Below are 24,073 nucleotides of genomic sequence, written 5' to 3'. Positions count from 1 at the left end.
GCTGAATTATGATAGATGAGAGAACAACTATACAGAGGTATTGAAATTCGCCACCTTTTTCAGTACGTCTGTCGCAGTGACAACTGGTGGAATTTTTGGAAAACTTCATCGAAAATGACTGCGCATTGCACGGAAAGACGCTGCCGCGACTCACCAATTGTTCTTACATCGTGCCTGAGCCCTATTTCTAGGGACCAGGGTTGTTGACAATTGCGTTTCAACGAGCTAGTTCTGTCAAATAAACGTAACTAATCGAATACTTTACTACGTTTATACTTTAAGAAAGAATTTTTCTATTCGGGTCTTAACTGACGGAGTCCAGTTACATTAACGTAAAAATATTGTAGAAATCTACTGTTTATATTCAACAATCATCTCTTAGAATACAGTGAAAAGTGGCAAATCTATTTGTGACACATTTACCCTGCTGAAAATGAGGTACATTCATTCTACATACATTTTCACTTACTACCCATGTTTTACTCAGCTATATGTAATTTAAATTTTATAACTTCTTCTCTAGTAATCAATCCATCTGTGTTTTGAAAATTTGTGTCTTTCAAACTTTAGTTTCTCATCATTTCAAGTTATCAATGCATATTACGAACATATATACTTGATAGGTTAAATGTCATAAGCGATTACGGCCATATTGCCGTGTGACATATCACATACACCCCGCCAGCGTGCATTTTATGTCTCGATCATGTGTGTGTTTTTTGACACATTCGCCACTACAGGTTTTCGTTCGATTATATACTTTAAGCAACCTAGCGCACGTGCTCACACGCTTGTAACGTACGGCTAGTACCATTAGGCAAAAAATGTTCAAATATTACGAGTCACGGAAATACCATATGCGAATGGATAATTCATGCATATGCGTTAATGGTAATCAATGTGGACGAAAGAGCAGCAGGACAGTTTCATTGTATTTATTGACTTGCAAGATATTTGCATATGCAAAAATAAATGAAAGCAAGCTGTAGCTTCAAAACGAGCATTATGAGGATAAGGTTTTACTGAACTTTATTTTGCTTGTTATTTGATCACCCAGTGGTGGTATATTTTATTTTTAGTGCCCATGCATATTCAGTTTTCAGCCAAGTTAGTATTTCAGGAGGAAAGATAATTTATCAAAATTCATTTTTTATACTTTGCATTGCTATTCAAAGAAAAGAAAAAAACTGGTATTAGTTAATCGAGTAAGAAACAACAAGCCCCGAAACTTTGTTCACAGAATAATCGTTCCATAGTTACAGCTTTCCAACATTCATTTTTGCAGATGCAGAAATCTTGTATGGCATTTTTATTTGAGTTTTATCTTTGCAATTATTTTTCAAATTTTTATAATGATTGTCTTTTACTTTTAATTTTTTTACCTTCGAAATTGCTTTTTTCAAGAAGTGTCCAATATCGTGTGATATGCATCGGAAGACCCAGCTTTGAAAACAAATGAAGGTCAATCATGAAAATAGTGAACAGAAATAGGTGAATAAATAATAAGAGAGAAAGAGGTTGAAGTGAATAACATTAATTTAACTAAACATTGAAAAGAAATCCCGTTTTTGTACTTTTCAAAATGGCTTTGACGAAGTTTAGTTTGTAAAATAAAATATATTTTGCTTTATTACCGTTTTACAATTTCATTCAAAATTTAAAGGACGTGAGTTTGTAGGCAAACATGAATTTCCAAATATAAAGTTTTCTCGAAGCTTTGAAATTGAACTCTTCCATCAAGTAGACTCGAGTTGTTGGATGCTGCCCTGATTCAAATAGCAAACACTACATTAATGCGATTAACATCAGACAAATCAATTAAACAATAATTTTTATTCACATCTTCTTTTTCCAAACAATAGTTCCGAAGATATTTAAATTCTATTTCAAGAAAGGCTGGATAAGTTGAAGAATTTTGTACTGATGCTACGCTTTTCTTAATTCGTAATGATGTGGCTGAAACTAGCAGCGAGCGCTTGCAAAACGGCTCGAGCACCCCGTGTGTACATCAGATCAGTGAGGTCGATAACATAGTCCGATTTTCTTTCAACTTGCACGATATTACTTATTCACCATGAAGAATCCAATAAATAAGTAACAGCTGTGAGATCCGGTCTCCTCCATTCGTCATTAATTATCAAACATTGATAATTGTCGTTTTTTTAATAGTACAATCGACAGCTAATAAGTAATCTCGAGCTAGTTTGAAGAAATTAGTCTTTGCTATCGACTGCAGTATCAAAAAAACGACTCGAACTTTGATAATTAATAACAAATGAGGGAGACCCAGTCTCACGGCAGTTACTTGTTTATTGAAGTCTCCGCTGTGAATAAGTAATATCGTACCAGTTGAAAGAAAATTCGACTCTGCTATCAACCCCGCCAATTAAATGTATGCACAAGGTGCTCTAGCCCTGTTTCGGCCATGGCCCGGAGCCTCTTGGCTGCTACTGCTCGATGCTAGTTTCAGCCACATTTCGAAATGTCCTTAGATCGGTCTTTATAAAGTCTGAGATGCATTATTACTCCATAATATTCACAAATACATCTGGTGTTCTATTTTTACAGTTGCAAAGATTTCCACAACCTGTCAGGTTAAAGAAAAAAATTCATTCAAGTTAAAGCTTATAACACTGCATAATTAATAATGCAGTTTCATGAAAAATTATTATTTTGCAGTTTTAGGATTGTCTTAAATGTGGTGAGCCCTAATGTAGCATAATATATAAACTTATATTTTGCAGGGTCAACTCCTTCGGTCATTCTGAGGCTACTAAAATTCAATATTTTGTTAGGGTCAATGTTACTAACATCAATCTCATAACTTTAATTCCAAATTTTCCAAAACTACAATTGTCACAGACTTTAGAATCATATTGAGCTTATGATCTTTCAATTCCAGCGGAAGATCTCAAATGACAGCGATGAATGGGAAACGACCATCTCCCATTCCGGCTAGGCTACAGCAAGAACCACCAACTCAGCACGATGATCTGATAGCATACATCTGTGAATGTAACTATGAACAGTTGAGCTATTATTACTCTAAATAATGTTTCACCTATATCGGCACCGATCTATGTAATTGATCTCCATTCCTTTGTCTTATCCAGCATGGAATCTGGTATCCAAAGAACTCGATATGTGCCACCAACAGCTTAATAATTCTACGAATTATAGAAACGGAGCATCAGTAACCTATTATCAAGAAAGAGAGCCTAACCCCCAGCTGAAAGGTATTCAGTTATCATAGTATTTTATGTTGCGCTAGTATGGTTTTACCATCTTTTTCTTGTGTTCCATACTTGCAGGAATTATTCCTGTACCAGTATAAAAAACTTATAAACCATACTTTTGTTGCATAAAGTACCGTGCGCACCGTGAAGGTAAAGTCTCTTTACTCCTCGTGTATTTGCAATATTTGTCTTTGGCTTGTACATACCTCGTCTATGACTCATATTGCAAACGTACACTCGGCGTTAGTAGACGTGCTTTACCTCTTTGATGCACAAACTACCATTTACTTATTTTGCTTCAATTTTTTCATCACAAATTGCCCAATGCCGTTGATTTTCCTTAATGGAAGTTAGTGGCAAAATTAGCAATCTTGTGCTTCACATGTCATTATTGTGCTTCATTCATTATATTTGTCTGATTTAATGATTCACTAATATTGTGTAGAAAGATCTTAAACGCTTTTTAATATGTGCCTGCTAATTATCTCCTGTACTGCTTATTGCTTTATCCACTTTCAATATTAGAACAATCGACATTGATCAGCATTGTTGAAAAAATATTATTACGCTATATTTGCTACCATCCCACTCATTGCATTATAGGAAATCTAAATCTATTTCTTCTTTTACCGAACATTATTATAATTAACTGAAAGCGTTGCATGCCAATCCCATTACGCTGTGACTTGGCTGATGCAAAGGATCAGTCATTCATTGTAGTTTTCACACTTTACAAACGTAAGACTACAAGATAATACTTGAAAATTGTTGTCGGATTGTAAATAGCCCCAATTTGCGAAAGTCACTAACACTTTGATTTTACGTTTGAGATACGCGGAATTAGATATTTGGAGATGTATACGTCAATGTCGAAATCGACCAGGGCACCACCTTAGGTATTTTGCAGGTACCTTCTGAACTGAATCCACGGGATTCAGAGATATTAATCTCCAGAAAAAAAATTGATGCACTCTCATAAAAATTTTGATAAAATGTATAAGTGTGCTGTTTTATACGTATCAAAAGAAGTATTCATATCCGACCAACAGTGAACTAGTAAGAACCATTCAGAAGTTGGAATTGTTTGTGACTTCCAAAATTTTTGTTGGTTTTGAAGCGAATGCTGGGTAAAACAAAAATGAAATATTGATGGCCATAATCACATTATTATTATTTAATGTAAGTGTGTTAAGCACGTTGGCCACATATTTTTGATAATAAAGTAGACAAATATTATGAATTTTCTCGTCGACCAATAGTGGATTAATTGAATATACAAACCTTAATAACAGATTACCTTTTATAATACAAAAATCAACATAAAAATCTGAAAATTTTCGTGAATGTACAGAGAAAGGTTTACAAAAAAATAAGCTTTACAGTTTTTTATTCAATTTGAATGCTCAGATCACAAAAAAAATCCTATTTAATGGTTTTTAGTTCATTGTTGAGCTAATACTGTTATAATATAAAACTGTCTAACATAAAACAGTATGTGCATAAATTTTACCAGAATTTTACCACCAATATGAGAAGAATTTTTATGGCACGGTCAAACTGTATATCCTGAAACAAAATCCTATTTGGATTCTAATTCCAACTTTTTATCTCAATCCCTAAATCCCTGACCAGGGGATGAATTTCGATATTTTTTCTAAATATTTTTTCTAAATGACCGTCATTTTATTATACTTCAATTGACGGATACAAAAGACCGTCAAATGATGAAAACCCCTCTCCAGTTGCAAAATGACGGTCATTTTTTTTCGGTCACGAATTGGTCATAAATTTTGTAAAGAATTTTTTTTTGAGCGCAGTTTTGATGATGGATTTCATATAGCGGTATATAGAAGCCGAAAAATGTCATTACGTCATACTGGAAGTGAAAATATTGCCAAAATACTTTTAGTTGAGATTTAAAATATCATTATTTATTTATCTTTATATATTATTAAAATGATTTTGTAGTACAGCATTTTTATGTATCACAAAATTTTACACATTTGCTCCGTTTTATAATCATACAATATATAACAAAACCATAAATTCTCATCATATATATTTAATTAACAGCCAGTCAACTGTTTTTCATGTAACATTTTTTTCGTGCACGGCACGTTTGTTTATTTTATACTCGCTTATAAATATTTTTTTATGACAATGCTTCAATATATCTGTGAACATATTCTTATTCTTATAGAATCCGAAATAATATCATCTTTGCTAGCCATAGATATATCTAGTCAATGTTCAATCATTAAAGTTTAGAACTCTCCTATTTTTTAACAGCAAACCCGTCTTTCTTGACTAGGTCGAATCATTGAATACCGTAATGTCTTCTCCCTCGTGTGTGTCAAGATTGTCATCAGCAGAAAACTCTTTCTCAGTGGCTGATACAATGTCTTCCTCATTTTTTTGTTTTTTTTTTTTACGTCTCGGATGTAAAAGTTCTAAATTGTGGGCTATATAAGTTATCATCGCGCCTCGTTCAGTCGAAAGTCTTTTTCTTTTAGAAGAATGAATTCACCCAAAGGTGCTAAAGGACCGTTCCGCACCAGCTGATGTAGCTGGCAAGTCGAGAATAGGTTTCTACTAGCAATTCTACTGAGCTTTGTAGTGTCGCACATGGCCTTCCACCACTTTTGTGCCGAAGTTATAGAAATAGCTCTTCGTATATACTCTTGACTCAAAATTCCCGTATTCGTTGTGAACTCAGTCAATTCTTGATGAAGTTTATTTTGATCCAATCCGAATTTATTTGCTAACTCGAAGATGAGGGCAATCCCATCCACCGAATCATCGTCGCTTAAATGTTGACCTTTCAAGACTAGGTCGAGAATATTCGCAGCAAAGTCAACTTGATTGATCACCATGCTTCATCGTTTGTCGAATAAAGAAAACATTTCTTTTGTCTCGACATCTGTCAGTACGCGTAGACAAGATTCTTTAAGCTCCTTAGCGAAGTGATTCCTCAGCTCGTAGAAAGTTTCGGGGACTAGGCTTAGTTTAGGATTGTCTCCTTCCAACGTTGTGATCCATTTTCCCACGGGTTTGAGCAAACGCAAAGTCTTGAACGTCATGAATCAAAACTCCTCTCCCAAGATAATATTTTTTATTAAAGCATTGAAATGGCGATCCGCATTTTGAGAAATTGCTAAAGCTTGCAGATTATGCTTATTTTCTAGCAAACTTTCCACACAGAAAAGCAGAGACCCAAGTCTTGTCTTGACCGGAAGCTTAAGAGTTGTTGAGATATTGTTTTGGTCTTGCTGTTGAATCTCGGCAAATGTGGCTGATACTATGTGTTTATCTTTAATTTCTTTGACGATTGCTGTTCCATTCGTCGCGAGTTTGTCAATTGACGGTTGAAACATCGTGTCTTTGATTAAGAGATCTAAAATGTGAGTGACGCAGCTGTAGAAAGTGATATCGAGCTCCTGATACTGGCCCTGCAGTATTCTCCAGGTACATTTCATCGTGGCTGCGTTATCAGTACAAACTCCAAGTAACTTTTATGGTCCGATAACATCAATGACTTCGCTAATTTGTTTAGCAATATATTCCGCAGTCTGAGCATTAGTTGTTGTCGCAATCGTTAAAAAATACTATACCAGGAGCCGTAACGATGAAGTTGATTATTCCTTCGTTACGTATATTGGACCACCCGTCGCATTTCAATCCAACAGAATCAGTAATCTGAACTTTTTCGTCAACATCTCGTTTTACTCTATCATACGATGCAGTCAATGAAGTATTGGAAAATTTCATACCTTGACGGCAACTTATAGGATGGACGCAAAGCTCCGAAGAAGTCCTGCCAAAATACACTTTGGGTTATATTGAGAGCAGTTGCTGAAGTATATATAGTCACAGCGAGAAGTTCATTAAGGCGTCCCTGTTCGAGTTTTGACATTCTATCACAGAATTTAGCCATGTGTGACGTTATTAGTTCATTTTTTCCTCGAAACACTGATGCTTCCTCTCAGAAATCAGAAGTACTAGATGCACGAGTACCAGATTTACACGAAATTTCAGTTTTATCGCTGATGTTTGTTACGGATTTAACATCAGCGTTAGACTCCGAGCTGCAATTAGTGATTGACGAATTCTTTTTGCTGCTGGAAGAACTCTGTGACTTGCGTCTTTTCTTCCGTTTCTTTTTCGAATTCGGTGAATTCTTATTTTTCAAAACATTCTTTACTGACAAACAGCAGCTCACATACGAACGTTTCAGATGCTCTGCCATCCTTGTGACGTGATATGCGTAGTTTTTACCACAGTAGCGGCAATTGAAAACTTGCAGTTTTTTTTTTTGGCACAAGTCCTCCGGCAATGAAAGTCTTCTGAATCAGTTTTTTGAGACGTATGATCGGGATGATAACCTAAAACGTGACAAAAGATATTACGTATAATTTAAATATAAACATATGGAATTTCCTAATCTCCCGTTCACCGTGTATGTATCATAATATCATAGAGTAGCTTGTAATTTCTAACCTCTGTTTCTGTCGCCTTGAAATACAGTACGCGATTCCTGCATCCAATTTGCAATCAACGACTCTGTTATTCTATAAAAAATAAAAATATACGGTTACAGAGTCATAGATTTTATAATATCTTAAAAATTAAACTATAATATTATTTGCATTTCCTAAGATTTTTCTTACCTTGCTGAAGCAAACGCCACAAGACATGTAGGTTGTAGGTGAGATAGGTTAGAATTCACAATTACGACTCACGCGTTAGCCGCGGCCATTTTGGTCAAGTGGACATAAACCAGTCATTTTTGCAGCCATCTTGTGACGGTCATATGGTGACGGTCCCACTTTTTCGATCGTGGAACAGACAGGTCGGACTCCCGCTGTCACTTTCTCTTTCTAATTAGGGCTTCAACCTGGTGCACGGACGGCGCAGTCTATCTCTATAAGCCTATGGGTGGAACATGGTTGGTCGAAAGTTTCGAAGGCGCTTTGTGCAATTCTCTAACCTTAAAGCACTGAGCATTAAAGAGAAGCACAATCTTGGTTGGGTATCGAATCGAAAGTGGTTCCAAAAAAATCTGCCGGGCGGTAGCGCTGTGATCGGCCCAGACCCTCAGTATCCGTAGTAGGCGGGAAATACAAACCTGGAAATGAAGTTTACGCGATTTATGTATAAAACCAACCAATTTGAACATAATGGTCCATGCAATCAGAAATTTACTGAAAACCATCTACTACAATTGGACTGTGACGTAGCTGCGTGACGGAAAATATATACTTACAATGCTCCGTGGCTCCGTGCCTCTAACGCCAACGCGGAAACCGCCATTTGCAAATTGTCTTCAACATGGCCGTTATGCCGGATGCGGAGGGTCTGGAGCGATCGGAACGCCACCTGGATGCTAAATGAAAAAAGGTACCATATTCGTAGTCAGAGATTGTGCTCCTCTTTAATGCTTCGTGCCTTAAAGGGTATGCGAAACCTTGGTGTTCGGAAAACAAGCCAATTTTCAAGTTTTTATCCTTAGGTATTGGGATTACCGCACGTCTCGTTGACGTACACAATTTCGGCGACTGGAATCCCCTAAAATAAGAAATGTAAAATCTACTTTTAACACAATGATAAAGCTACAGATCATCGGATATTTTGTGGGAAATTGCACTATTTTTTTTTTGTAAGTTCGATAATTTTAATTAACGAACAGAAGAACATTTCAAAAAATCATTCGAGGGAATCGGTAGAATATGTTATAAAAACTATGCCCACTCCCAATTGGAAGTAAATCGGAAAAATAGATCTTGAGATATCACGCCTGCCAGATCGTAAAATATAGTTTCTAGATAATCGCAAAAAACTAAACACACAAAATCCACATTTTTTATATACATTTTGGGGTTTGCTCAATATCTTTCATGGTTCTTTGTAATTTTGGATATGGGGAATACCAATATGATATTTATTTTGCTCTGAAATTGTTTTTTTGTCAATCAAAGTTTTAAATTGAAGATGAATCTTTTTTGATTTACAAAAGGAAAGGTTTCCTTCATTTTTGTGCTTGTTCCATTAGCAATGGCGATATTAATATCGAACTTTTAATGATAGAGAGATTGAACGATAAGTGAAATGAATGGAGCGACAAGTCACAAATAGTGAGATAAACTTTCATTGATTATATCCCCATTATTAATAGAGCTAGCAGAAGAATGTATGAAAACTTTTTTACTGTCAATTCAAAAAAGAACATCTTCCATTAGAAATTTTTTTCTGTAAAATCCATTGCTTCATGGTAATTGTCATTGAATCGATTGAACTGTAAGAAAGCGCCTTGATGTATGGACTACTGGTTTGAGATAAAATTACAATTATTTTTCATATCTTCAATCTGCGATTCCCGTGCCATATAACAATCCCTCAGTAACAGTATGTCCTCTGCTTCCTTTTGGGCTGATCGATGATTCCCTCGATATTATTTCCGTACAATGTTGTCATCTCTATGCGCTACCCATCGATTTCTTGGCACTTCAAAAATTGTTCAATTTCATTCAAACCAATTCCAAGTAATCGAAAAGAAAAACCTATTCGTTAATTCAGATCGTAGGCTTGCTGAACTTCATCGATTTTGGTGTTTGCCACAAATTTGGTAGGCTCACTTGTCACACGAAATCGGTAATTGAAAACCGAGCCCAGTAATATTCACTACTGTAAATTTTAACTTTCCGTTACTCGACTTACATTTTACAATCCTAATAGCAGAAAAGACTGAGAAAGTTCACGATGCGATACTTTACGTCCAATAGACTTTTAAAAATAATTTTTTAATTGTAGTACTCGTGATCGGATCATCGCTCTCTGATATCCATCGAACTGGTGGATTCTGTTTTCTTTTTTTATTGGGACTAGGACGTCCAAGGAAAGCTTTAATATAGTCGAGGAAATAAAGCAATGGACTGTCGATTTTTTGAGCAGTAAGACGGATTTTAATGCGGTTTTTTGCATTCGCTTCGTAAGAGCGCCTACAAACTTTGTGAACTAAATTGGTTAATTAATTTTTTGAAAATGCATTATGGCATTAATAATATGCATTTTGCAAGTGCACTTCCAAGAGACACTAAATAAAAAATTTGCTACCCGGGGGTTTTTGGGGTCGCTGAACACGAATATCGCCACGGCAACCGTCTCCGAGGTACCTGGTGCCCAGGGTGGACAGTATCAACGTCTTCTCCTAGAGTTTTGGCGAAAATTGTGATCGAATTTGTCGAAACTCGTTGTTTGGGGGTTTTTGGGGTCACTGAATACGAATATCGATACGGCAACCGTCTCCGAGGTACCTGGTGCCCAGGGTGGACAGTATCAACGTCTTCTCCTAGAGTTTTGGCGAAAATTGTGATCGAATTTGTGATTGAATTAAGAACAATATACTTTAATTGAGGTAAAAATGATAATACTCAAGATAATTCCAGAAAAAGACGTTGAAACGTTCACCCTGGGCACCACGTACCTCGGAGACGGTTGCCGTATCGATATTCGTATTCAGTGACCCCAAAAACCCCCAAACAACGAGTTTCGACAAATTCGATCACAATTTTCGCCAAAACTCTAGGAGAAGACGTTGATACTGTCCACCCTGGGCACCAGGTACCTCGGAGACGGTTGCCGTGGCGATATTCGTGTTCAGCGACCCCAAAAACCCCCGGGTAGCAAATTTTTTATTTAGTGTCTCTTGGAAGTGCACTTGCAAAATGCATATTATTAATGCCATAATGCATTTTCAAAAAATTAATTAATCAATTTAGTTCACAAAGTTTGCAGGCGCTCTTACGAATCAAATGCAAAAAACCGCATTAAAATCCGTCTTACTGCTCAAAAAGTCGACAGTTGGGCCGTTTTTAGTGCTTTATTTCCTCGACTAATACCTTTGCGTCCAGAATGCGTTCGCTTCATAATTTTTGTTGCGTTCTAACGTGTCGTACGTGAATCTGTACTGTAGCACTGAATGCGAGTAACCAAATAATGCTAACAAACGTCGGCTTTGTTTTATTGGGGTAAGCAACTGCAAAAATTTATCTGTGAGAAAACCTACTAAGACAAATTAGTACTCCAAGGTTTACCTGTAGGAATTGTGGTATTACAAATTCATGTTCCAAAAATTTACCTGTGAGAATACCTGGTAGGGCAAATTCATATTGCACTTAGGTAAAATACTGTGATGGTTGCAGAACACTGCGGGGCGCAAGAGCCGCAACAAACCTGGACGTTCCGATCTGTTCCACTAAAATGGTCACGACGCGGTCAATTTTTGAAAATTTCATCAAATCTTTTTTACAAAATGAAGATAGTACTCGAGGCATAAGAAAATAAAATAATCCGGAAATCGATTTTTTGAAAATTTCAAGGTTATGTATACACCTTGATAACTTACGCGATACGCACCAGGAAAGAGGGTTTGGAGTTATAAAATTCCGTGGAAGCGACGAACCGTCGTGTCCTGATCTTTAACTACTGCAGAGTAAATATAAATGTATACACGCCGAACATCGGCGCACACTTACATATAGTTTCTATCCTACGGTACAATCTATATGTGGTGGTGCAATCGCGCGTTCCTGTCAGTGTTCAATATGTCTCGATTGAAAATAATTGTAACAAAAACACGAATTTGAAGAAAGTGTTTTAAAGGGGACGCTTCAATTTTCAAGATGTTGAGGCACCACTGAACTGGCGTGCATTTTCACATTTCGTGACGTCATAAACACTTACAGCGTTCCTAAACGTTGAACGTTTGTCGGCAGTGATAAAGTGCTACAAGTTTTGTCTATCTTGCGATCCATGCACTGAATGCATGCCCCATAATGAAACACTTTGATAGTAATATCACAGCGTACGGTATATTATTCTAGATATCGTTATTATATTTCCCATTGGTATTATTATTCTCTCATGTTTCTGCAGGAATCTGTATTTGTTTCATCCGTATCTGCAAAATCTATTTCTGAACAAAATACGGCGGTCGATTCATCCGTATTCATATTCCATTACCTTATCTAAGAATAAGCTTCTGACATGGACTGAAGATGTATCCTATCATTGATAGCAATCGAAGCTATATGTATATCTATCGGTAGAGGCTGTAAGTTTCGTATCATCTCCTGGTTGAATAGTTTAACCAGTGGTCGTAATATGCTTCGGATGAATCTTAAGAAATAGTGGTGAACGTAAGCAACAATATGAATAATCATGCTGGTATATTAGGTTCGATATTATATTTCGAGTTTAATGAAGATAACCAGTGCTTATTCTGGCAAATAATTCAATACAGGAAACGTCTTTTGAAACCGCCCAGTTCGAGCTACGCGGTGAACACTGGCACCAACACATGCACAACTTTCTTCTTCTTCTTCTTCCCAGTGGCTATTCCCCAATCGAGGATCTGCCAAAATGCACAATTTTTATCTGAGCCAAGCGTAGCGGACAAATGCTGCAAACGAAAACTTGTTCATGGGTGGCGCTGACGGTCACCGCGTGGCTTGGACGGAGTGGTTTGAACAGAAGTTCCCTGTATAAATGCCGCTGTACATTTGTAGTCAATTGAATAAATTTTCGACACATGATAATATAACACATATGTATAGTAGAACATGAAGTTTATGCCGTACGATTTTCTCACATAGTGTAGGCTTTTTTTAAAAAAAAGAATTTCCTGAAGTCGGCAAATTCTCGTTCTTCTCATATTTTTCATTTTTCCAAAACTGTTTTAATTTTTTGGGCTTGATAATTTTATTTCAGATTGTGAACGTGTGAAGAAAAAGTCAATAAGATTCTATCATTTCTAAAATGAAACACTTTTTATCTTCAAATCTACCGATCAAAACATCTTGCGGAAAATAAGTTTTCAGAAACATCAGATGTTTAAATAAATCGCATATGTAACCAGATGTCAGCACTATTGCACCGACCACGAAGTTGTTAGCTACTTTTTTTAAAGTAAATTATACATATTTATAGGAAACTTCATTTAACATGTTAAATTTTTACTTTGTTGCGCCGAGCTGATGTAAAATGTGTAACAAGAAAACCAGATTCAAATTAAATAATGCCTAAACAGCTCAGGGCTAAATTTAGTCATCGGATAGCCGATCAAGAATTTTTGGATTCCAATAGGTAATGTCATTTTCAACAAGTAAACAAAATGTTCCTGAGGTCACTACTCAGTTTTCAGGCATCCAACCCTTACAAAATTGGCGTTTGACAGTACTTCATTCGAAAAACTGAGTGACCAATTGTCGGATTAACAAAGTACGGGATAAGAGAGCTTGTTTTCACTCTAACTACAATTTTCATTGCAAACAGCCGATGGTCATTGGGAAAAAACTGCTTTTACTTGAAAGGTTATCTCAAATTTTTTAGATATTATTATTATTATTTAATGATATTTTTGGCTATCTCAGGCGTCCTTATGCATTACGTAATATCTGAATGCCCTCTCATTATGAAAGTTTAGGATCTTTCTACTTTGTGAAAAGTCAAAGAATTTAAGTATGAATATGTTGAATTTCATATGACTTCATTTCGACTACATTTATACAAGTTTCATGCGACATCTTGCATGAAAATAAAATTTTCAATATTTCCTTTCATGATTCGATGTCAAAGTTGCCAATGTCTTTTGTTCTTGATAATGCTATACTGTGAACATGTTTTGATTTTGGGGTACAACTCTATGCACGTATTCTTATCCCGCTATTGTTATAAACTGCATGGCTTCCTAACCTGGAACAATATTTTCACAATTTATGGAATTTAGAATGTTTGACAATGCTTGTCATGAACTGCACATACATCTTGTAAAACGTCGACTAATATAAAATAATTATATGCACTCTTCGCAGGCATATCTCTATATTGTTAATAGCTGCAGCTTGCAAAACAAAGCACCGCGTTTTTCCTAGAATTTTAGCGGTGTTACGTATCTGGCTTTAGTGTACGCTTCTAAAATTTAATGCATGTTCGACAAACAATCCATAACATATACGTTTATACAGATTTTGAGCCGTTCAACTTGGAAGCCTGGTGGGGTCAACGTGTCGTCCAGAGCATCACTAGGAACGCGACCTCCTAGTGTCAAGCCCCGCGCGATCATCGGACCTTTTCTCACAAGCATAAGAAACAGAAAAGATAAACCCAAATTGAACAAATAGTTTGAATAATTATCATGGGGTGGCGATTCTTTGAATTTACAATGCTTGTTGTGATTGTTTACATAAACTAGAGTTGCGACGCATACTTGGATATGTAATATCTTGCGTTCGTAACTCGGTTCAAGCAATAAGATTACAATTAAATTTTGTAATTATCGCTCGCTTAGTTTATATAGTGACATGAAAGAGATGTCGTACTATTGCCTCCCCTTTATCTTTTCAAGCAAGATATTCGATATGTAACTAGTTACAATCGAAAAGCAAGTGCAAGAAGGTGAGGTTTGCAAAAGAACGAATATGTATATTAAATATGGAAGTGACTTGACGAGTGACTGTAAATTCCTAATAAATCTTTTATTACTACGATGAAAACAGGCAGTCGCATAAGGTCAGTTGAAGAAAAGTCTGAATTTTCAGTATGGGCAAGAATTGCAAATGAGTATCATGCAATAAAAAAAAGACGTGTCTTGCATGGACAGAGGGTTCTTGCAAACCTCTAAAAGAATTTGAACCAGTAAATGTAACTAATTGGCGTTATAGAAGTATAGGAAATTCACCATTTAGCATGTTGACACATTTTGATGTAACTCACTAAGTATTAAAATATGAAAAATTTTAATATCCTCTCATCAATTTTTGACACTCAACTTACGTTGCATCATGATTAAAGCGGTAAAAGCCATATTCGTAAAAATCAAAATCAGAATAAATCATGCCATTCGTTAATATGCAAAACAGAATTTATGCCAGAGTAGTGTTTTTAAATGATATCTAGATGTTCCCAAAATGTTGAAGATAGTTCAAGATTACGATCAGTTAATACATTTAGGGGATATATTGCGCCGTTAGGTTTTAAAATCACTATCTTTAGTGCACGTTGTAGATGAACGTTACACAAATTTAAAATGTCTTACCTGGAAAACTGAGAGATGTTTAAGTTGGTGACATTCCTATATTATTTGCTACAAAGCCTAATGAATTTTTTGAGCGTGCCTCGTTTCACCTGGACTGTATGAATTGTGAAATGAATCACTGCCCAAGAATTTTTATTCTCTTGGTACTTTTCCAGTCCTAATATTTAACTTTTACAGATTGAATATTTCATATCTATACCGATGAGTAGAATAGACGATGTCCAACGACTCGTTCCGATTGACATACAATCGTAATTGTATCGCAGTAAAATGTTCTTTATTTACAGTAAAAAGATTTTAAAAAGTTGTATCAGTTTGATGACTTTATTATAAGCCTTTTTATAGCGAGTAATTGTAACTACAGTCACGTATTCTATGGATTATTACCACTTTTGTTATTGTGTATAATTTTTATCACCATCTTTGTTATTATCACGAATATAATTATTATTACTTAAATAATACATCATTATCACCATCGTTATATCATTGTCTTCATTGACATTCCAACGAGCTGACCACTATTTAAAATTTTTATATTTTTGTTCCAATGTTTTTCAAATTTTAATTCAATGATCAAGAGTTTTTATTACGTACATTGTAGGACATTTCGCATAAAGTACGTCGTTTGTCTGGTTATTTTCACTGAATTTGATCATTACATGGAATTTAGTTGCATTCATCAGCAGAAGTTTCTAAATCTACCGAAGGTTACTTTGTAAATCGATTGGTTAGCGCCCCGTATTGTCAATCTCTTTTTTTTATTTTTTATTATATTTTTCTTAAGGAGTTGAAACAGTGCATAGACACGATGATGCTATGAATAATGTCAGATTTTCATCAATCAAAACAACTTCTCCCACGAACTAGCTGAAACTAGCAGCGGGCGCTAGCAGCGAAGTGTCCCCCGGCCAGGGCCGGGACAGTCCTCGACCACCCCGCGCATACCTCGAATCGTAAAGGTCATAACTACGAGCAAATTTTTTAAAATTTATACTCAATTCATTCTTTACCTTGGACAATTGATGAAGCGAGTAATCGTTGTGAGACGCGCCCTCCCGTAATTGTTGTTAATTTTTTAAGCTTAATAAATGTTGTTTTATGGTATCATTGACGTTAGCAAAGAGCGATTTTTTTCAAATTCATACTGAATTCATTCTTTACCTTGGACCATCGATTAAGCGAGTAAACGTCGTGAGACGCGCCCTCCCGTAATTGTTATTAATTTTTTAAGCTTTTTATGTTATTTTATTCCCTAATTGACGATAGCAACGAGCGATTTGTTCAAAATTTATACACTGAAAGAAATTTTTTTGCCATCTTTGGTTTTCCGCATAGCATTTTAGGGACAAGAGAGGTACAATCATAAACATTCCTAGAATGATAGGACATTATACTATTTGTATATATATATATTAATATTATCTTGACAAGCAAGAATTACTATATGATCTTTGAAACATTGTTATAATGTTATGCATTTCGTTACTTATTATTGACATTTCATGACTGAACCGCGATTGTCCCTAAAATGCTATATTTTATTGTACTTTTGTGTATGGGTAAAAGCAAATATTGCAATAAAATTTCGTTCAGTGTACTCAATTCACTCTTTACCTTGGATAATTGGTTACGGTCATACAACTAATGCTCCACCGCTCTTTGCATTACCCGGAGCAGACGACGTGGACGTGGCGGAGTTCCGGCTCCATTTTTTGTTTGTGTTTTTATATTTTTTTTTCGTTTTTATGGTTTTTTTTTTGTAATTTTATATATGTTTTTCGTTTTTATGTTTTTTTTTTGGTATTTTTTAAACTTGTTTGGTAACTTTTATAGATATTATGCATTATGTGATGATTTTTCTTTCAGTCCCCATTCAGTCATCAAACCCTATGCCTGTTTCCTCGATTGCACCAGACGCCAAAACTCTACGTTTATTACGCGGAAAGTTGGGCGCAGTATTCTAGCGTGCTAGAATATGTGGTCGGTGGTCGAAGCAACATTCGGGTTTTTATTGGGAAGCTCACACGACGATACCTCGATTGAATCGCATCATCACTATCGACTAGATAGCCCGTATATTCTGATTGCCTCTCCTGAAAATCGGTCGTCTCCTTGGCTCTCATTATATATCGTGCGATACTTTTTCTGATAGATGGCATATCGTCGTTGGAAAATGGACTTGACCAACCATTACATATCACGTACCCCCACATGCATACATGTACTCCACAATCTCCATTCGCAATTCTTCGTCCATCACTGGTTACGTACTGGTTCGGAATATCATGTAGGCAGTACAACCGCCAATTGTTCCAGTCGGTCAGTTTTCCGTATGCTCTCATTTCTTGGTCGATTACCGAAATGTAACCATTGAGCAGCACTTGCGGTGGACGGCCATGGAGAGATTCAAGGTATAAAAAGAGGTTTACTCGGAAATTGACGATAAGGAGGGTCCAATGATCATTATTGATCACGGGCAATAGCCAAACCTCGTATTCAAGGACAGAAGTCCTCTCCACCCACCTCTGAAATCCGTGGCTCATTTTGCCCGTCAAAATTATTCGCTGGGTACAAAAAATGTCGAAAGACAATATCGATGCACCCCTATCTCGTGCCTCGCTCGTTATCGTTGTGAAAAACGCGGTCATGATGTCATCATCGAACTACTCATCACAGTCAAGCTTCCGAAAACTCTGCTCGACCAATTTAAATCCCGAAATTTTTTGCTTGAGATCTGGCAAACCGAGACTACGAGATATTATTTGAGAGGAAATCTCCAGATTCGGCGATTTTTTCCACACAGAGATTCCGAATTTCTGCATGCGTTTGACCAGTATTGGCACAAAATATATTCTCTTGTTTGGTATACTCTTCGTCATCAGGAGACTCAAATTTCGGCGATATGGATCGAGCGCATTTCTCGTGAAACAAGGCAGGTTGCTGTATTGTCCAATACGATCGACGAATCTGAAAATTGCTCACTCGTTACAACATCTAATGACTTCTCGTCACAGCTAGGACTCTGCACGATTAGTTTTTTAACCGTTTTAGGGCCTTTGAAAAACAATGGTGTTCTTTTTTTTTGTTTAATTTCTATCGAACCATTGCTCGCTCGGCTCTTTGTAAGCCAGCGCAGAACGTCCTCGATTCTTCTCTCGTTTTTGTCGGCTCGTTCTCGTGGTAAACGATCTCTCTCGTATCCGACCATCTAAAATCAATTTCATTTTTTGAACGAGTCTCGGAACGGTCAATCGTTTGCCTTTGAGCCAGAGATTTTTAAACGTCCTGTGCCAACTGTCAACTGATGCGTTAGAATCACGAGTTATTCCAAAATTCTTCAAATGTGCAGCAGAGAAAAACGAGTAGTACGACAAAATGTACTTAAGCAGGTAGTCAAGGAATTCCTGACAGTATACGTCGTTCTCCTCGGATGTGCATAGTTCCTCTTTCTCGTCAATTACAGATTGATAAATCCTGTCGAAAAATCGGAAGAAGGGCGATTTACTCGATGTTGCTTCGGCATATTCGAGATTATCGTCTGGTAGCATGAACTTTGCGTCCTTCTTTTCCTCCTTTGTGACGCAAATTTCCTCGATCTCTGATTCCTCGAAAAGAAAATAGATGCTCTCCTTAAAATCTCGCACCATCGTCTCGAAACCAAAAACTTTGACGATACAAATAAATATCTTTCGAGCAGAGTCCAAATCGTTACTGTGGATCAATTTCGTCATTGCCATTCCTGCTACGCGATACAGAGCCTTCGTGTGGCAAATCTTTTTGCACTTTTTCAGTACCATATGCAGCATGTACGAGGAACAAATATGCAGAACCGTGAGCGAGGAAATCAAATTTGTTTTCTCACTCATATCAGTATATGAGCAGTTCACGTACTCGACGAGTGAAATGCCGTTGAAACCGTCCATAACCGAATTCATGAGTGCCAAGCTGAAATCTGTCTCCACTTTATCGATGGCCGGTGATCGGCTGCTCAACATCTTCAACGATAAGGCCACCATCCTTAGGAAGTGGCCTATGTTCAGAGTATTGTGAACACTAGAAATGAATTCTGCCACAGGAAATTGACCAGCGTTCCCATTCCTAGGCAGGATTAAAGAATAATAGAATATTTTTCTTGTTACGTTGGGTGGCGAAATAGTGAGAGAGCCCGTGGCATCGAGATGAGAACACACCGTACCGGTTCTAAGTTCAGTAGTACCCGCAACTGTCTCTCAGTGAAGAGAACGATACAGAACGGTTCTACTGACCACTGCTGAACATAACCCTTTATGTGTGTTCCTTTCCACGTCTCTTTCGTCTCTTTGATTAATTTGTGCATAAACATATAATAATCACGATCCAGGTTATCTCGACAGTTGTTTTCGCTCGACATCTTTTGCAACAAACCTAGGCTGTAAGCGTCATTTATATTTCCTGCATCTAAAAGGCATTCATCAGCTGCCGTCAACTTGATCTGTTTCACGGTGCTGGGAGCATTTGCTACCAGCTCTTTCGAAACAGACAAGCGTTTTTCGCCCGTTACTAATCGACGGTGGGTCTCCCCTGCTATATGGTGCACGGGGCCGTCGGGACTATATTTACGCATACATCAACAAACGGTGGACCTATGGGACTCAGTTGTTGAGAATTTGTAAGTCGTACAAGTCGAAAACGTGCAAACGGCATACGTTTGAAACGTTACTGTCGATGGTGGAGAATTGAATTTGTGCCAGCGAAAACAAATTGCAGATCGTCATTGGCTTGACCAAGTCGTACAACGCGCCAGTCCATCCTTTCTGCAACTTTAATGTCGCCGACCAAAATGTTTGCCAAAATGTCGACGGTACGGTTACAGACATCTCTCCTGGAACCGTCAAGGTTTCGCCATTGTCTGGCATCGAAGAATTAGGAGCCAATTCTTGACTTGAGTCTTGCAAATCACAGGTATCCGAGCTCGAGATTTCCTCATTCCAATGGCGAAGAAGCAAAATTTTATTTTCCGTCACTTGACACGAGTCTGCACGGTGCGATATCAGAGACTGACGGGAGTCGGGGTTCGAAAGTCGGCGATTGGCGACAAAACCGCGCTAGAACAGGTTCGAGGTTCACCTGTATTTCCCAGTGGAGGAAAACTATCTGCTCTAACATCTGGATCGAGAAAAGATTCCTCACTCGAGTTCGTAGAATCGCTTCCATTCCCGGTTGTTCCCCTTTCATTATGGACGCTCAAAATTGGATGAATATCACCCAAGCCGGAATTATTGTTTTGACTTGGATTATATTGACATGGCGATATCCGTGTCTGGCAAGAGTCGGGCATCCAAGAGTCGCCAACCGGCGACTGGATCCTGATGGGTACATATGGAACCTCGTCTTTGCCGTTAAGCGATCGTGGAAAATTATTGATTTCAACAATCGTTAAAGGGTGAATTTTGTCGGCGTGTCGTAAAAACATCTTGTACGTCTGTGGTACGTAAGACTTCACCGACCTTGGGTCTTTGTCCGGGAAAATAGCTTTACAAATCTGCTCCCATGTGCAACCAGAGCTTCACCATGACTGGTTTTTTAAAAAGACAAATAACTCATCGGTTACGACGTCGTTAGGAAGATCAAAAGGATGCAACTTTACAATCGCTTCCGCTATCATTTCCGGGGTTACAATAGATTTACGTTTGGTCCCCATGTTTCATGCCCATCGAACGAAAGTTTTACTTATGTAATAAGCAAGAGAGAGAAACAGAACAAAACTAAAATGAGAACTATATCTACTTAATATCTACGTATCAAAATGAGTAGCTGCCATCAACGAGAGGGTACAAAAGCTGCCAGGATTGAGGTGGAAATTTTTGCATCAATGCATAATGGTCTGTATCATCAAAAAACTGAAGATAAATAGATCTCTATATACAGCAGATATTCGGAATGGTAACAGATCGCGTAAAAAACGAATCGCAATGTACCATAGAATCGAGGTCTGCTCGTAGTATTTACACTTCCGTGGTAGTTCAGTAGGCATAAGGACGCGCAACAAGCGGCCACGTACAGCAGTAGGGATGGAGACGTTCCGTATTAGCGATGAGAGGTTGGGAGCATTCAAATATTACGAGTTTGCGTTAGTATGAGCGGAAGAGACAGCGTGAGCAAGAGAGTGCGTGCGCGTACGAGAGAAAAAGAGAGAGAGAGATACGGGTTCCGATTATTGAGAGCCAGCATAAGCATGAATACATCGATACATATGACGCATGAATGGTCGCTAGTTGGAGGCGCTCGTATTATGAGGCGGCGAGACTCAAGTGTTCGGCTCGTCCGAGCATCTTGACGTTCATACGGGGAGAGAAGGAACGAGTAGAAGTCGTGGGGAGAGGAGTGGGCAGGAGAGGAGTGGGCAGGAGAGGAGTGACAGGTCCCAATTTTTTCAGAGCTCGACAAAATACGGATACATCGTTCCATATGAAACGATTTAATTATTTTGGAAATTCACTACAATTTTAAAATTATTCTTGGGTTTGTAGCTACATAGACTGAAACGCTTTTTTGCTATCGACGACGAGTCGATAAACCACATAGGTTAAGCTCAAAAAATTAATAACATTTATTAGAGGGTCTCACGGCTATTATTTGTTTTAAAATAACATATATAAAGCTTGAAATATTAATAACAAATACAAGAGGGCGCGTCTCACGGCTATTACTCGCTTAATCAATTGTTCAAGGTAAAGAGTGTATTGAGTATGAATTTGAAAAAAATCGCTCGTTGCTAACGCCAATGATACCATAAAACATTTATTAAGCTTAAAAAATTAATAACAATTACGGGAGGGCGCGTCTCACGACGATTACTCGCTTCATCAATTGTCCAAGGTAAAGAGTGAAGTAGGTATAAATTTTAAAAAAATTTGCTCGTAGTTATGACCTTTATGATTCGAGGTATGCGCGGGGTGCTCGAGGACTGTCTCGGCCCTGGCCAGGGGACACTTCGCTGCTAGCGCCCGCTGCTAGTTTCAGCTAACTTCTCCCACGCGCCCGGGTAGAGACGAGACCGCTTGCGCATTACTTCGTCTCCACCTCGTTCCTAACCGTGTATGTTGACTCTACCTTCCGTTGTTGCCTGCTCGTCTCGACCTCTCCGCTTTTTTTTTCCGAAGCACTCGTTCCGCAAAAAACCTTGCCATCTCTTACTCCTCTGATCCACGCAGCATTGCCTGGACCAGTTCTCTGCTCTTGACCTGCCCGGTTACTGCTATCATCGCTCGCCTGTCGGTGTCCCATGCTGGACACTCGAACCAAGTATCTCCTCCTTCATCTTCGTCCTGTCACTGGTGGTACCTTGTTGTTGACTTCTTGCCTGTGCAGAACAGGTAGTTACTGAAGCACCCATGCCCCATCAGTCTTTATGTCAAATGGTACTCCATCCAACCATGTCCCCACTAGAACCAGTGCAGCAGACTTTGGCATCGCATGTACATGCTCCTTTTCTGTCGATGTCCCATTCTTGCTGCCACTGCTGTATCGTCCTACTTCGTTTCCTATGTTTCCGCTTCGTCCTGGTATCTCTGACGCCATCGCCGCCTTCTCTTCGTAAATCTTTTTCGCTTTCACCAAAGCCGCCAAAAAGTGTAGTGGGATCAGTCCGGATAGGATCAGCGCCATCGGTATGGATACCATTTGGTATGCACTTATCACCCTTACTGCGCAAGTACGTACAACTGTTGTCGTTAGCTGTCTATTCCGGGCGACTTCGAAAGCGTCCAGCTATATAGGACCACTAAATAGTAGTACAGCGTAGACTACTCTCGTGCGTCGGTCCACCGAGGTTGAACATAAGTCTCCCCAGTTCCGTTGCCCTTTCCAAGGCTTTTGCTGCCGTTGGGTAGCAGCACAAATTTTTGTCTCTTAGCCTCTTTACCTTATTCAGTAAGTTGTTGTACGCTCTCAATAATATGTCCGGGCAGCTGTTTACCACCACTCTGAGGGCCTCGTTTGGGACCCCATCTGGTCATACCATTTTTCCCTCGGCCAGTCTCCTACCCACGTCCACTAAGCTGGCACAATCACTTGCTCAAAATGTCCTATTTTTGTTGGGTGATTTAATTGTTTTTTATTTGCTATTTTTTTGCTATTTATTTGCTCATGATATAAACTGTTTTCATATTCTTGCCCCCCCCCCCATCCGACGTAACCACGCTCTGGATCCTGATTCCGAAGGGAACAGATCGAGGGCGGTTAAATAACGGAAAATAGGGTGAATTTTTTTTTTCTTCTCTTCCTCAGAAAGATGCTAAGACCGCTGATACCTCTTCGCATTACAGAGCTCACGGGTCACCGACAGTTGAGGGAGACGCTCTCCTCCCCGTTTCTCAACTTCCTCACGCATGCGGTTTTATTCGCCGAACTTGCGCAACATAAAGGGAGTTCATTAGAGATAAGTCCTTTATTGTAAAATCGTTAACGGGTTACGGATTGCCGATAGATATATTTTGCATTGAAAAGTAAGAATTGACGGGCAATGAAAATTCTATTGCATTGAAAAAAGTTATACATTATTTACAATTTTGCGTTTAGGTAGGTACTGTTCGTTTTACCCAGTTACAATACCATTCATCCACATGTCCGTTGTGGACCATTAACGATAAATTATTTATGCACTGTCTATTTACGTGTATAATATGTACTATAGAATATCGTTTATCCGCGATTTATTTTACCTTGACTGGGTGTAAAATTTTTAATCATTAACTATCACTTT

At 38.0% G+C, this 24,073-nt stretch overlaps 1 protein-coding gene and 1 long non-coding RNA gene across 4 annotated transcripts; one reads left to right on the top strand and one right to left on the bottom strand.

Moving 5' to 3' along the window:
• The first annotated feature begins 142 nt into the window (after nt 1-142).
• On the top strand, nt 143-24,073 carry LOC107221685 (MAPK regulated corepressor interacting protein 2). 3 transcript variants are annotated; one of them, XM_015660767.2, is made up of 4 exons: nt 143-438; nt 2,903-3,015; nt 3,114-3,236; nt 14,258-15,635. In XM_015660767.2, exons 1-4 carry the CDS (start codon nt 434-436, stop codon nt 14,332-14,334), a joined length of 318 nt encoding a protein of 105 aa, XP_015516253.1. In that variant the 5' UTR covers nt 143-433; the 3' UTR covers nt 14,335-15,635. The 3 variants fall into 3 exon arrangements, with proteins under 3 accessions (XP_015516253.1, XP_046588924.1, XP_046588911.1); XM_046732968.1 differs by lacking the exons at nt 143-438; nt 14,258-15,635 and adding exons at nt 1,405-1,491; nt 23,599-24,073; XM_046732955.1 differs by lacking the exon at nt 143-438 and adding an exon at nt 1,406-1,491.
• LOC124293151 lies at nt 5,577-8,166 on the bottom strand. The gene is made up of 3 exons (XR_006903084.1): nt 7,904-8,166; nt 7,734-7,804; nt 5,577-7,618 (listed from the first exon to the last, which is right to left on the bottom strand). It is a non-coding gene; the product is annotated as an uncharacterized LOC124293151 (long non-coding RNA).

This window comes from Neodiprion lecontei, chromosome 1 (assembly GCF_021901455.1).
Source record: "Neodiprion lecontei isolate iyNeoLeco1 chromosome 1, iyNeoLeco1.1, whole genome shotgun sequence".
Taxonomy (NCBI): domain Eukaryota; kingdom Metazoa; phylum Arthropoda; class Insecta; order Hymenoptera; family Diprionidae; genus Neodiprion; species Neodiprion lecontei.
This window is presented reverse-complemented; position numbering and strand designations above follow the sequence as displayed.